Source organism: Furipterus horrens, unplaced genomic scaffold (assembly GCF_987537825.1).
Source record: "Furipterus horrens unplaced genomic scaffold, mFurHor1.1.pri manual_scaffold_8, whole genome shotgun sequence".
In the NCBI taxonomy this organism is placed as follows: Eukaryota; Metazoa; Chordata; class Mammalia; order Chiroptera; family Furipteridae; genus Furipterus; species Furipterus horrens.
In genome coordinates, this window is record NW_028327178.1 from 94,592,579 (window position 1) to 94,606,979 (window position 14,401).

Below are 14,401 nucleotides of genomic sequence, written 5' to 3' on the forward strand. Positions count from 1 at the left end.
TTGAGGCGCCGCGTGGGGATGGGAAAGCACATGGTCAGCAGCGCCCTCCCAGGCAGGTGGAAATGGTGAAAGGGTTGTGCCCATTTCGCAGGCAGAGCACTGCGGTGTTGGAGTCTGTTGTTTTCTCTCTCAGAGAAAGAAGGAAGGGGGAACCTGATCATGAACCTGGCCCAGGATCTTACCTCCCACAGTGGCAGCCTGGGTGCTCCCATCTCGTTCCCGGTGTCACATCCACATGAATTAACTGCTCAGACTGTCATGCTGCCGCCTCTCTAGGGTGTAGCTGTAGTGATTTGCAACTCCAGCCTTTAAATGCCATTTATTTTTTACGCCCACATGTTCAATTAGAACTTTTTATTACTCTTAGCTCTACTCTTGTATTTGGGCTTCTCCCTGCACCTCCATCCCTATCATCAAAACAGCGATCTTCTGAGAAAGAAAAAGTGTTGGTAGTGGGTCCCTGCACATAGTAAGTGGGTGGTTTTCTTTCTGAAACCGTAACATGTACAACACGTGTATCTTAGGCTATTCAGAGTTTTCAGCCGTGAGCCTGCCCTGGTCTCCACAGGTCCTGTTTATTCCCCCCGTGCCTGTTAAAGTGCTGGCACATCCCGGATGCTGAGTAGATAGATACTTGCTGATTGGATGTCTGGGCAAGCGAGCAGGTGAGCGGCCTGCACAAAAGTCATGTTCAATCCCCCTACTCTTGTTCCTCTGTCCTGTGACCTTCCCCTCCTCTGTCCAGATGCTCAGACCCATCCTTCTGGACTGGGGTCCAGCCGTTCAGTTTTCTCTCTGTCCCCCTTCACAGCCGGCCCACTAGGAGCTCTGCCAGGTCTGCCTCCAAACTCAGTCCTGAATCCGTCCACTTCTCTCCCTGTTAATTCCCATCATAGCACCCGGTTTACGTCCTTCCTAGCCCTTAGTGCAGTCTGTAATTGTTTTTATTTATGTCTTTGTTTACTCCTTTCTGTGTGTCGTACACATTAAAATGTGCGCTCCACGGTGTAGGGACATTGTCTGGCTTACTCACCACGTCTTCTCGGCACCTAGGGCAGTGTCAGGCACGTAACGGGGACCCAGTGGGTATTTTAAGCATTGTTGAATCCAGCCCTCCCCTTGTGTGAATTCAGATTGGCGAGTGTTACTGAGACTCCCCCGGGGCAAGCGGGGCTACATGCTGTGCTGCTGAGGTATCTCTCGGCTCTGCCGTCATGGACTTTGTAGCCTTCTGGGGACCGAGCTGTACAAGTGACCAACCGTGACTCAAGCTAAATGACATACACATTTCCACAACTACTCAGCCAGCACCGCTGGGTGCCAGGCTCTGTGTCCAGTACTAGAGAGACAAAGGAGAATAAACAAGAACCCCACCCTTGAGGCGTTCCCAGTCTAGTGGGGAAACATACTCTAAAGTAACTATAACGTGGTAAGCGCTGTGCTGAACAGTGTGTTCAGGGAGGGGAAGGAGGCAGTAATGCAGGCACAGGCTATACCATGGAATCCCAAAGGGCAAGGCTCCTTGAGGCGGGAAAGGCCATCAGTGGCCCTCATAAGGATTCGGGCCATGTCAGTGGGGGCCGAGCAAGGATGCAGAGGCTGGAGCATTGGGGTGGGGGTGGGTGGGAGTGTGCTGGGCAAGGCTCTTGAATTCTGTTGGGTACACAGTGAGTTTGTACATACAGGAAGGGACTGCAGCAGAAGACAGTAGACATTCTCATTAGGGCTCAGAAGAGATGCTAGTTTGGGCAATTTGAAGTTATTAGTGTGGAGGTGGTATTTAAAGCCAGGGAATTGGATGCCATTGCCCAGGTCAAAGAGGCCCCCACAGGATACTGACCGCTAAAAAAAAATTCTCTCCAGATGGAAGGTTAAGGTAAGGGTTCGTGACCTCCTTTCCGCTGGCATGCCCCTGCCGTGGCTCACACCTGCCTGGGGGAAGCCCATCTGCCTGCAGTGCTGTGCGGTGGGTCTGTGCACCGGGCCTGCCTCTCAGCGGCCTCCAAGCATGTGCAGCGAGCACCCTCAGGGCAGCGATGAGGCAGGAAAGGGGGGTAGGCTGCCGTGGGGGTGGCAGCTGGGCTGTGTGCAGGCCCACCTCTTAAAAAGCCTTCACTCCCTCCCCCTGCTTCCTCCACTCTCCCTTTCATCAAAAAGCACACAAAAAAAACAAAGCCTCATAAAGAAAACCAGCTCATCAGTCTGTCCTCTTTGATTTTAATTTTGTTTTTCAGTTTGGGTTGCTTCCTTTTTTTTTTTAACATACTAATTAGATGCAAGCTTCTTTCTTTGATTTTATGGCCTATATATTTCCTAAGTTTTGCTGGCAGGATGACAGCTGATGTATCCCTTGAGGTCTCAGGAAAACGCTGATGAGGCAAGCCCAGCAGGGGCCTTTTCCTATTATAGTTGGGTCCCCTCTTTCAGGATTTTCCTCCTCCTTTTCTGTTGGGGGTGCCAAGGGAACCAGGAATAATTGATGGCTCATTAAAGTCCCTCTTTATGCAACTGCTTACTCGGTGCTCTGAGTCCTGCCTTCCCTGGAACTGGTGGCAGCCCTGGGACTGAGGACTGTGGGGCCCGCATAGGGAACAGTGGTGTCTGCTAGCGAAGGACAGATCAGACCGTGTGCTTTGCAAGGGCAGTGACAGCCTTCCTGCCTTTTCTCTTCTGGTGCCTGGCCCATGACTGGTGCAGATGAGGCACTCAGTTAATGCTCCTTGGGAGAACATGTTGGGGTGGGGCTTCAGGCTTTTTGTGCTGTTCCTGAAATGCAGGCCCACAGAAGGCAGAGTGGTCACTCCCAAGCGCATCCTCTGTGCCAGGCTTTTAATGCATATTCTCTAGTTCTCACAATAGCCCCAGAAAGCAGGATTATAGGAAACCAAGACACAAAGGCTAAGGGGAGGCAGGGCCATTACCCAAGTCACTCTTAATGTTTATGCGTTCATCAAGAGTGCTCTACCCAGCAAAGCTATCATTTAGACTCGAGGTCAGATAAAGAGCTTCGCAGACAAGAAAAAACTAAAGTTCGTTATCACCAAACCATTATTATATGAAATGCAAAAGGGACTTACTTAAGAAAAAGAAGATAAAAACTGTGAACAATGAAATGGCAAAAAATACATGTCTATCAACAGTTGAATCTAAAAAAAACAAACTAAGCAAACAAGAACAGGGACCAATTGTGGATACAGAGAGCATTTTGATGGTTGCCAGATGGGAGGGGCTGTGGAGGAATGGATGAAGAGTTGAGTGGATTAAGAAGTGCAGAATAGGTATGTGGATGTAAAGTACAGTATAGGAAATGCATTAGCCAAATAACTTACACACATGACCCATGGACGTGAACTGTGGTGAGGGGATTGCCTGAGGGAGTGGGGGGGTGCTGGGTAAAGGGGGGAATCAGGACAACTATAATAGCATAATCAATAAAATATGATTTAAAAATAAATAAAATCTTTAAATAAAAGAGGGCAACAGTTAATTTTGCTGGATATTAAAAGGAGCTTGAGTGCTACACAGAGGAGGTGCTTGCTTTTTTAAAAAAATTGTGGTGAAATACATATAAGTAAGATGTACTGTTCTAACCATTGCAGCCATCATCACCATCTGTCTACAGATCTCATTTTTATCTTGTAAAACTGACACTCGTGTACATGAAACCCTTACAGCCCAGCCCTTCCTCCCCCGGCCCCTGCAGCCACCTTATACATCCTGTCCCCTGTGAAGTCGGAGACTAAGCAAGGAGGTGGCTTCTTAAAGCAGGCGAAGGGGCCATTGGCAGATGCAGAAACCGAGTGGTCATCTCCTTAGACAGGGTGTAGGGGCTGTGACCTGGGAGTACTTTTCAGTGTAAATTCTTGTGCCAGAAGCTCCCATGGAGGCCGCTGGCAAGTCTCTTACGTGTCTTAGTCTCTGGTGAGGTTGTGGGAAGGTGATGAGGGTGCTGAGCCGTCTTGCCGAGGAAAGCTTGGAGGGTTACTGACTCCAGACTCCTTCACTGGTGGCGAAAAGACTGAGCTAGAGACTTCAAAACGTTTTCAGGAATTGGCTCCTGGCCCTTTGATTTGCTTGTGTTCTTTATGGCTTGAAATCTCTTAGAACTCCATAAACATGTAATTTCTGTATTGATTTGGGGTTTTGGTAGCCTGAGCTTTTCGTCTATGATTTTATTTTATTTTATTTTTTAAAGATTTTATTTATTTATTTTTAGAGAGGGGAAGGGAAGGAGAAAGAGAGGGAGAGAAACATCAATGTATGGTTGCTTCTCATACGCCCCAAACTGGGGACCTGGCCTGCAACGCAGGCATGTGCCCTGACTGGGAATTGAACTGGCAACCTTTTGGTTTGCAGGCTGGCACTCAGTCCACTGAGCCACACCAGCCAGGGATTCCTCTGTGAGTTTAAAGCTGCAGAAGCTGATAGCATTTATCTTTTGATGACACATGTTTATGTGTGTGTGATTTGAACCAGGTCGTGGCTGCTGTGGCCACTGGGGCATAAGGAAGGCCTGTGTGTCTCTAAGCCCTTCATCTATAAGGTAGGGGTTCTCGCTGTGAGAGTCAGGACAGGTGCTGTGTGGAAAGTGCTCCCACAATGGCCAGCACATAGTAAGTGCTTGGTAACGCCAGCTGCCTTGACCGGGGTTGGTCTTTCTGCGCTGACCCAGTGCTGAGCAGAACAGAGAGGCTCAGAGCAGCATGAATCCTGGCTCTCTGTAACTTTGGATAGGGCAGAGAACACATTAGAGCCTTGGTTTGCTCCTCTGTGAAGATCACACCTGAAGTGAATCCTGCCCCTCAGAAAGGCTGAGGTGGAAATGCAGTCAGGGGCCTGGGCAGGGGACATGCTCAGTAAATGGAGGTCCCTCCTTCCCTTGCTTGGCCTAGTCCTGTCGCCTGGAGCTGGCAACAGCGTGGACTCAGACGCAGGCAGAGCCTGCACCCAGACCAGACTCCTTGGGGGCCTGGTTGGGGGTAGGAGGGGAGGGGGTGCTTCTCCAACCATCTCAGAGAATGTGACCCTGTGACATCATGAGCAAAGGGTAAGCTTCCTTCTCTTTTAAGTGGGTTGCATTTTAACAGTCTCTGATGAACTTCTGTTCCTTAGCCCCAGCAAAATGCCCTCCTCCAGAGCAGTGCAACATGAGACCCTCCTCGCTCATCACTGGTGTTAAGGAATCTCTGTTACACCTAAAGGACTTCCCTTTCTCAGTTTCTATTCTGTGATTATTTCTGTGTTTTCAAGGGTTTTCAGTATGAAAACCCTTGCACTTTCTTAAAGGGTGGGCATTTTGGTTTAAGGTTTGATGATCTGAACCAAGCTTGTGAGCACAGGTCCAAGTCCCTGCCCTGGAAGACAGTTCTTCCCCGTCCACCAGCCCCACTGCCCCCTCCCTCTCCCTTTTAACATAAACAGAACAGCTTGTAGTCCATGTCTGAATAGTAAACCTGCTGTCTGAAGTTTGCTTTAATATTTATGCGTTCAGCACTGCTTCCCGTTTTCCAGCCCCATCAAAGCCTTTATTATTTGGAAATGCTGGGGAAGTGGAGGAGGGAGTTGTGTGCCCAACTCATCCTCTTCCTCTCCCCCCATCTCTCTCTCACTCTCCCCCCACCCTGTGGTTCTCCCTCCTAGCATCTTTGTCCTGCATTCTCTCTTCCTCTGACACACACACACACACACACACACACAGAACTCTTTCCTAAGACCTCTGGGAGGAATCTGTTCAATATTTATAAACTACTGCAGCAGCTATAATAACGAGAGGTAGCTGGTACCACCAAGATTTGCTCCAAATAGGATTCTACTCCAGAAACAAAGAGTGCGGAGGGGAAAGGGTTGGAGGGTGAGGGGCAGGCGAGGCTCACAGTTGATACCAGCTGCCGGGGGCAGTGGAGGGGCACTAGGGGTCGTCACAGCTGGGTCTGGGCCTGGCTCCATGGCTGGCTCACGGTGGGGCCCTGCCAGCTCTGGCGTTCAGTGACCTGGCATGAGAGGCTGTAACCCCAGTGGCCTACTCCACATATATGCCCCCTGAGGTCCCTCTACCCCAGGATCTTCCCCCTAGAGTCTTACCTTTATGGGGACCTTATAGCCAGGTTCTCTGCTCTGCTGGGATGCTTTGGGATGCTCTCAGCACTGGAGTTTTCCCTAAAGAAGGGGCTACAAGCAGGATAGGATATAGCTGAGGTAAGATGGTGCCACTTTGGGGACCAGCTCCACCCCCGATGGCCTTCACGTGCCCCCTCACTGCTTACGCATGTTCTGGGGTTCGAGTTTCAGCTCTTGTACTTTTCTAGATGTGGGTAAGTTGCTTTAGGTCTTGGTTTCCTCATCTGTAAACAGGTGGCTTTCTTTGCCTTGTAGGATTGCTGCAAAGATTAAATGAGACAGCGTCTATAGGCGCCTGGCACAGAATCAGTGTTCACTGAGTGTGTGGGTGTCCATTCCGCTGTGTATGAGACGGCCCCTCTTCCACACTGCACTAGCTCCCTTCACAGCCCATTTCCAGAGCACAGGTCATCTGACTTGGTTTCCTCCCACCCGCAGTGAAGTGACGGGATGGGTGCTCTGTGCCCGGGGGGCAGGTGTTTTTTCTAAGGCCTTGGCAGAGGTGATTCAGCGAGGGGGCTTATGCAGGCTTGGGTTTCCTCTGCTGTGTGTGTACCTAGAAAGAGATTAGGTTCCTCCAGGGAAGCAGGCTTTACTTGGAAAATCACAGCCCCAAAGGATCAGACTATTTCTCCTCTTCCCTCCCTCCAGGGTCTGTGAGTACATTAGGAGAGCAAAGTGTTAGTTCAATCCATTAAGCCTCTTGCTTCCAGATCATGCCTCTGGGGGTATTAAATGCTATAATGGTCATTTCTCTCTCTCCTGGGGCAGCAACTAGATCATTCACAAGTGAGTAAGATACCACTCACCTACAGCCCCACAGCCTCCTCCAACAGCCCAGTTCCTGTTCTCCCAGCGCCCCACCCTCTCCTTAAGGGGCCCTAATAGACGGCATCACGCCATTTGCTATTGGAGGTGATGGATGGGTCTAACAGAGAGTGATTTCCAAGGGGAGACACACAGCTGGCACGTGCCTGAATCCCAAACCCTGTTTTCCAGCACATGTCCAAAGTAATAAAGAGGAGGGAGGAAAAATGAAGAAGTGGCAGGAGCAAGATTATTTCCCCAGTGACGGAGAGGGAGAGAGGGGGTGCACACTTTCTCCTCTCTCCCTGCTCTTTGTCAGATTGGGATCTGCAGATGCTTTATTATGCAAAAGCATCTTACCCGGGCAGTCTCTACTGGTCTGTCTCAGGCAGCTCCAGGCAGGGAGTTGGGCCGGATATGCCAGCAGTCCTCCTAGTCCACGGCTGTGCTTATTCACCACGCAGACTGATGGCTGGCTCTCAGCCGGGCTCTGCTGGGAACTGGGGGATTTAGCAGAAAGTGAGGCAGATCCCCACCCTGGTGAGCTCCAGTCTAGTGGGCGTGAGAGGACGAGGGAGGATGATCTGGAAGTCGGGCCAGTGACGGAGAAGTCCTTCCAATGGCCACGGCCCCCACACACATGGCCCTTGGGTCTTCAGTCAGCCTCCCTGTTTGTGTGAGGCCTTCTGACAGCCACCCTCCATATTTGATTTACTTTTGGTTTGTTTTCCCCAAGAAAAAGTGGGCTCCGCAGGAATGCAGCTTGTCACCTCTTTTGAGCATGAGTTTATCCCCATTGCCTCAGAGAGTGGTTCTCAGACTTGAGCCGCATCAGCATTACCCCGAGGCCTTACTCAGGCAGACTGCTGGGCCCCAAACCACAGTCCTAGCGAGGTCCTGTGTGTTGATGGTGCTGCTAGTCGGGGCCCACACTGAGAACCTCTGTTTGGAACAGTGCTGCCCACAGTAGGCACCTGCTGCATGTGTGTGAAGTGAGTCATGAGTGAATCACGAATGTGGCAGGGAGAGGAAAGGGAGTTTGGGAAGGTGAGCGGCCCTTTTTCCAGAGGGCCTCGAAGGCAAGACCAAGGATTTGGGCACAGCTGCCATGCTGGGGCCGTTGGAGGCATCAGAACAGCATGCACCCCCATGGGAGCCAGGCTTTGGGGAAGGGTATGAAGTGACCCAGCCACAATGGGCCCCAGGCCGCGGCTCACACCTAACCCTGCGTTTGTCTCCCTAGAGTATGCGGAGAACATCGGGGACGGCCGGAGCCCGGAGTTCCGGGAGAGCGAGCAAAAGCGCATCCTGGGCCTGCTGGACAACTTCTAGAGCCCTGGCCTTGTGCGACGGGGACACTCCGGGCCTTCCTCCCAGTTTCCGCACAGCTCCCTGACTTTCAGACAAATTAAAGCTAGTTTTTTTTACTGCTAGGCTGGCATTCTTTGTACCCTCTTAACGTTTACCTGCACATTCACAGCAGCTGTCGTGGGACACGTCTGAGCAAGGTTGGTGGTGGCCTCGCTCTGCCAGTGAGGAAACGGTGGCCCAAGTGACTGCTGTGGCTACTCTGGCGGTGCTGTCTGTGGTGCAGCTGTCACTGGGAGGGCGGGAGGCATGGCTAGTGACCCCCCTGGGCTTTGGCCCTGACCGAGTCTGGGTGTGTCCCAGGAGGCTCACACTCATGCGCAAGTCCCCTGGGGAGGCCTTCAGGGCGTGTGTCGCCAGCCACAGAGTGTGCTGCCCTCAGCAGCCCCTGAACCCCGACCGCACATCAGCCGCACTCTGGGGTGGGGTGTGTCAAAAATACATCACTGTTGGGCCGCTCCCCGGAATGATGGCATGAGAATCTCGGGCAGCCCAGGCACTGGGGTTGTGTTGCACTCCCAGGTGGTTGCCTGCATCAGGAGAGCCACACTTCAGAGCAGACGGGCCTCGGGCCCAAATCCCGGCTGTGCCACGTACCAGCCCCGGCAGTTTACATAAGTGGCGTTACCTTCCTCAGTCTCACTTCTTTAATCTGCAGTGTAGGGGTGATAATACCCACTTGGTGCTTCAGAAGGTGTAATGACTCAAGCAAGCATGCAGAGCCTTGAGGAGCACACAGTAGGTGCATTATAAATGGTGAGTTGTTTGTCCTTCCCATTCACATCTGTAGCTTCAGAAGAACTGCAATTTCACCCTTTTCACTCAGGATATGAGGGCGTTGGTCTCCTCCTTCACAGAAGTCCACAGTCCTTTAGCACGTTTTTAATTCATCAAGAGTAGAGTCCTCATGAGTGAGGAGGCAGAAGAGCCACTGATTTAGAAAAGCTGCATTTCATTCCAATGAAATGTTTGGCCCAGGGTCAGCAAATAGGCTACAAGGGACAAGGGACGCCACATACCCTGCACTGTGCGCCGGCTGATACCGGCAGCTCTCTTCTCATAGAACCCCGAGGGACAGGGCTCTGGGCAGCCACCTGAGAGGACTCTGAATAAGATGACAGCTGTGTCGTGCTGGTGACAGAACAGCGAGTCAGACAGGCCCTGCCCTCCCGGAGCCTGTGCAGAGCCTGGTGGGAAGGCGGACAGTACGTCCATCGCCGCCGCGAGGCGAGCGCTGCAGCAGAGGTGGCGGGAGCGCGTTGCAGGGCCCATTACAGAATCAGAACTGCCGTCTAGTCACATTTTGGGTTTAGTTACTATTTTTTTATTTCACTTGCCTGTAACTGTAATAGCTACGATGTATTGAACACCTGCTATATGCGACTCGCTTTCCGTCCATTCTTTCTAACCTGCTGGCATTATTATCCCCAATTTACTGAAGCTGAGACAGGTCTCAGAGGGTACGGCGCTTGTGCAAGGTCCTGTAGTCAGTACACGGCAGAACCTACACGCAGCGCGCGGCCTGCGTGCCGCCGTGGGCCCAGCCCCCCGCCCCCGGAGCTGCCGCTGTCTGAAGACAGTCCCTCCCGGCCCACACACCGCCGGTCGCCTCCATCCGCTCCGCTGGGGGCGGTTTAATGAGCTCACACGGAGTGCAGCACTTCTGCATGGGACCTGCGGAATCACAGACCTTTTGAACTAAGGTTGCTACTTTAGAGATCATTAGTCCTTGAGCTTTATTTTCGTTTTAAATGTTACTTGTTTCTAACCAGGTAATGCTTCTACCTGGTACAGAAGTTCGGAATGTAACAGAGGTCCACAGTGCGGAGTCTCCCGCTCAGGTCTCCCACCCTCTAGGCCTGCCTGTCCCTGCAGGCAACTGCTGGCATCTGATTACCTGTCCAGAGCTCTGTCCAGCAGTTCCCAGCTGTGTTCTGCCGAAGCCCCAGGCTTCCCCCGGCTTTCCCCAAGCGCACCAGAAGCCAGCCTAGGAGAGAGGGTGGGCAGGGCTCCAGGCCACGGTAACTACGGGCGCTCCATTCTGCCCTGCTTCACACAGTGGGGTGCTTCCTGAGATTTTGTCTGACCCAGAAGGCCCTCTGCTAAACGCAAGTCTGAACTCACACCTTCCCTGTACAGATGAGGAAGTGGTCCCCTTTCCTGTCACTTTTGTGATGGGAGACTTTGGGGGGAGCCTGAGGTATAATCCCTCAGAAGGGGTTACTTACTTCCAGGGGATAGGAAGCCAAGAAGATAGGATGAGGAGAACTCTTTAACCTCTGCTTTATAATTTTAACAACCACACCAGGCTAAGAGACACTTTTAAGAACAAGGAGACGTGGGCTCCTGGGATGTACAGTAGTCCCACCTGGTGCGGCCTTCGGAGACCCTGTCTGCCTCACAAACCTCGGGGAGGACTCCTTGGGCTTCCAGTGAAGGCTGCCCTTGCCTCGTGGTTCTGACCTTGACTTCTGTGTCTGCCACTCGGGTTCCCAAGCTCTCCTCTTCACACACAGCCCCTCTGGGTCCATCCTTGTGCCCACAGCTGAGTGGTAGCAGGCATTGCATCCCAGCAGGGCAGCATCGCTTTTCCTACCCAACTACAGCAGAAAGATAGCCTTTGAGCAGTACTGGCCAAATTCTGTGCGAGAGAAACGAGGATTTCATTTTCCTCTTCCTTCCCAGCTGGCTGCTTTGTTTGTGGTGGTCGGCATGCCTGAACTGAGCAGCGACAAGATGGGCATGTCTAATTTAGAGAGATTTGCATTCAGGCTGCATCCTTCTTCATTCGGGGGGGGAAATGCGTTGTCAGGGAAGCTTGTAGGCATCCTTTGGTCGCCTCCACAGTAGCACCAGTGCCCAGGTGGCACCTTCTGCCATTACCAAGACCGTCAATTTAGTGTCAACAGGGAGGCGAGACACACTTTCCTAAAGGCAAAAACTCGATGAGCTTGCCCAGCAGTAGAGGTAAAAGCGGAGCCACCCTCTGCAATCTGTCTTGCTCCTAGGTACACGTGGGAAGTGGTTGGCGTCACAGCAGAGGGCCTTCGTTACCTGTGCCGAGGAAATGGCAAGCCTTCCTGCAGTCACCTGTGTCTTGATTAGAAAGCACAAGCCTTTGGCATCCACTTCTGAAGGTGTGTAAGGGTGTGCAGTGTGGCGACCTCCCTGCCGGCCGTGCCTCCCTCCTGGCCCCCCAGGGCCCCTCCCCAGAAACAACCCCTGCAATCAGCTGCAGCATCGTTCCAGAGACAGTCCTATGTGTTGTCAAAGGAATAAAAATACACTTAACACAGGTGGTGGCATATCATGCTCTCTGTTCTGCACCTTGCTTTTTTCCCTCCACATCTACCAAACAGAGTCTGCCTCCTCCCCCCCGACCCCCCCCCATGTTCCTTTAATAGCCAGGCTCTGTGGCGAGCTGTACCATAATTTAGTTAATCGCGTTAATGGACATTTAGGTAGTCTCCAATCTTGGGCTATTACAATGTTGCAATGAACTTCCTTGTATAGAATGTCATTTCACACATGTGTGAGTTTAAATTCCCAAGCAGAACTGCTAAGTCAGAGAGCATGTGCCATTGTGATACAAATTGTCACCTTGCCCACCTTCCGTCCACGGTGTGTGTGAGCGCTGCCCCTCGCCCTCCCCAGCACAGTGCCAGCCCTTCCCCTCGGCCTCCCTGATCTGGCCGCAGTGTATCCTGCCGGTCACCTTACTTTGCATCTCTCTTATGAGTGAGGCCATTTAGTGTTTTAGAAGAAGGAATTGATTGTGTGCCACATTAGCTAATACTCGTTGAGCCCTTCCTATGAGCTAAGTACTTTCCTCAAATGAGCTCATTTAACCCTCATTTCTGAGGTGTAGCTGTTTTTATCATCAACCCCATTTCACAGATGAGGAAACCAGATTGAGAGGAGAGGGCCAGTGGCCTACAAAGTGACGGAGCTGGGAGTGGAGCATGAAGAAACTAGTTCCAGAGCCCCCAGTCCTACCTCAGAGTCACCCCCATCTCCTAACTGTGAAGAAGGGGTTCGGGTGAGGCTGGAGAGGGCTGCAGGGGTGGGGGATGCCCCGGCAGTACAGAGCATGCTCGAGGCAGAAGCCTTCAGCAGAGTTGTGCAGGGAGCCCCAGAGAAGCAGCCCAGCTCTGTGGGGTCCCTGCTCCCTGCCATCCAGGCACCGGGCTCAATACCTGCATGGGGGCCCTGGGGCTTCCTGGCTGAGGACGCGCAGTCACATGGCCCTGGCTGCTCTCCTGTGGGAAGAAGGGAATCCAGGACACATCTGGAAGATGCGGCCTTTCCTCTGCAACAATAAGGAGGAGGTGCCACCATCAAGCATACTTGCAGGGAGGATACTTGCCTGCCTTCCTGTCCTCACCCAGCACCTCCCCCTCTGCACTCCGCATCCCATGTTAGACAGCACTGCCTCCCCTCAGGACCCGTCGGCTGAGCACCTACTCCGCGCCAGGCCCTGTGCTAGGAACTGGGGTCATGCACTCCAGATTGAAATGCAGTTTGAGCTCCCCACAGCAGCCAAACAGCATCACAAGAACAATAATCAGCTCCAAGGGAGGTGAGCAAAAGCAGGGGACACGGGAGGCCCCCTCATCTGGCAGGAGGGATGGGGAGGGACGGGACTATGCACTCTGTATCTCGCGTGATTCCACGGGGGCCTTAGGATGAATCTCAAACAAGAGGTGGAGAGTCACTCGAGGCAGAGGGGGCTGCAAAGGCAGAGGGGTGGGGACACGAAGAAGCATGGGGCCTTCAGGGACCTGGGCTCTCCGCAGCCACCTCACCAGATGCCCCGGCGACTCTGAGGCCAGCAAGGCAGGCGGTGAATGAGCCCCTGGTCACGGCGGAACCTGGCGGTGACATGCTTGGTGATTTTCCGAGCCTCACGGGGGTCGTGCTCGTCCAGAGCCACAGAGCTTGCTCGAGGACAAGTTGTCTCTGCTTCCCCCAGGCATTTTCGGTCCCTGAGTGATGGGGAAACAGGTTTCACTGAAGGGTGACGAAGCTGCGACTCTGAGCCCTGAATCAAGATCTGGCCTTACAGAGTGGTCCGGGAAGCACCCAGGCCCCACATAGGCTGGTAGCAGCTGAGCGAGGACAGGCCCCCTCCTCAAGGCAGCAGGAAGGCTAGGGGAAGGCCACCATCTGGTCACAGGTGAGGAAGGCTCCAGTCTGGCTCCAGCTCCTCAGTGAGCCAGGCCTCCCAGGAAACACAACGGTGGGCAGGGGACCGGGGCACCCAGCCCAGCCTCTGTGAGGTGTGACGTGTCCCTCACCCTCTCAGAACCCATGGTCCTCAGGGACTGAATGACAGGGTCTCTGAGGAGCCAGCCTGAGGAATGCCACACACCCTGGTATCTGTGACCAGCTTATGGTACCTAGGTAGTCATTCATCTGCATCCACCCCATCACTTCCTGAACACCCGCCATGAGCTGGGGAGCCAAGTAGACATTGTCTCCGCCACCAAGGAGCCCACATCCTCCCCCCTTGTGGGGCGGACTAAAAAGAGTTAAACACATAAACATACACAGAATGGTTACTGTTATATAGGAGCAAGCAACATGCAAAGTGAGAGACTAGGTAATGCAGGAACAGCTTGAGGCTGGGTGGTCTGAGAAGTTCTCCGCGCTAAGCTCTGAGTGATATCAAGGAGCAGTGCAGCCCCAGAGCTTGGAGCAGAGGGTTCTAAGCAGAGGCACAGGTGCAAAGGTCCTGAGGCAGGGAGAGAGCACCATAATTCTCCAGCAAAAAGCCAGATGAAGCCACTGTGGCTGGACCCAAGAGTGAGGCAGGAGTGGGTGGGGGATAAAGCTGGAGAGGTAGGCAGGGGCCAGATCTTGCAGGTCTTTAGGGCCACAGAGGTGTTTTGAGCATGAAAGAAACGTGATCTGATTTTGAAAAGATCGGCTTGACTGTTTGATGGAGGGCAACACCGTGGAGGGCAATATGGAAGCAGGAGACCCAAGAAGAAGCTGGTGCACCCAGCCAGAGAGAAGACACCAGCGCTCCAGACCAGGAGCAGATAGATAGCGGGTTACAGACAAGGGGATCAGAGCCGTGCTGAGGCAGAGCCAACTGGTCCTGGGG

General features: G+C 52.8%; 1 protein-coding gene across 1 annotated transcript in view; it reads left to right on the forward strand.

The window, feature by feature from the left end:
- CTNNBL1 (catenin beta like 1) overlaps nucleotides 1-8,351 on the forward strand; it is a 162,581-nt gene extending 154,230 nt beyond the window's left edge. The window contains exon 16 of the mRNA XM_090286384.1: nucleotides 8,168-8,351. Within this exon, the coding sequence (XP_090142510.1) occupies nucleotides 8,168-8,256 (89 nt within the window). The 3' untranslated portion in view covers nucleotides 8,257-8,351. The remainder of the gene's footprint in view (nucleotides 1-8,167) is intronic.
- Nucleotides 8,352-14,401: the final 6,050 nt, after the last annotated feature.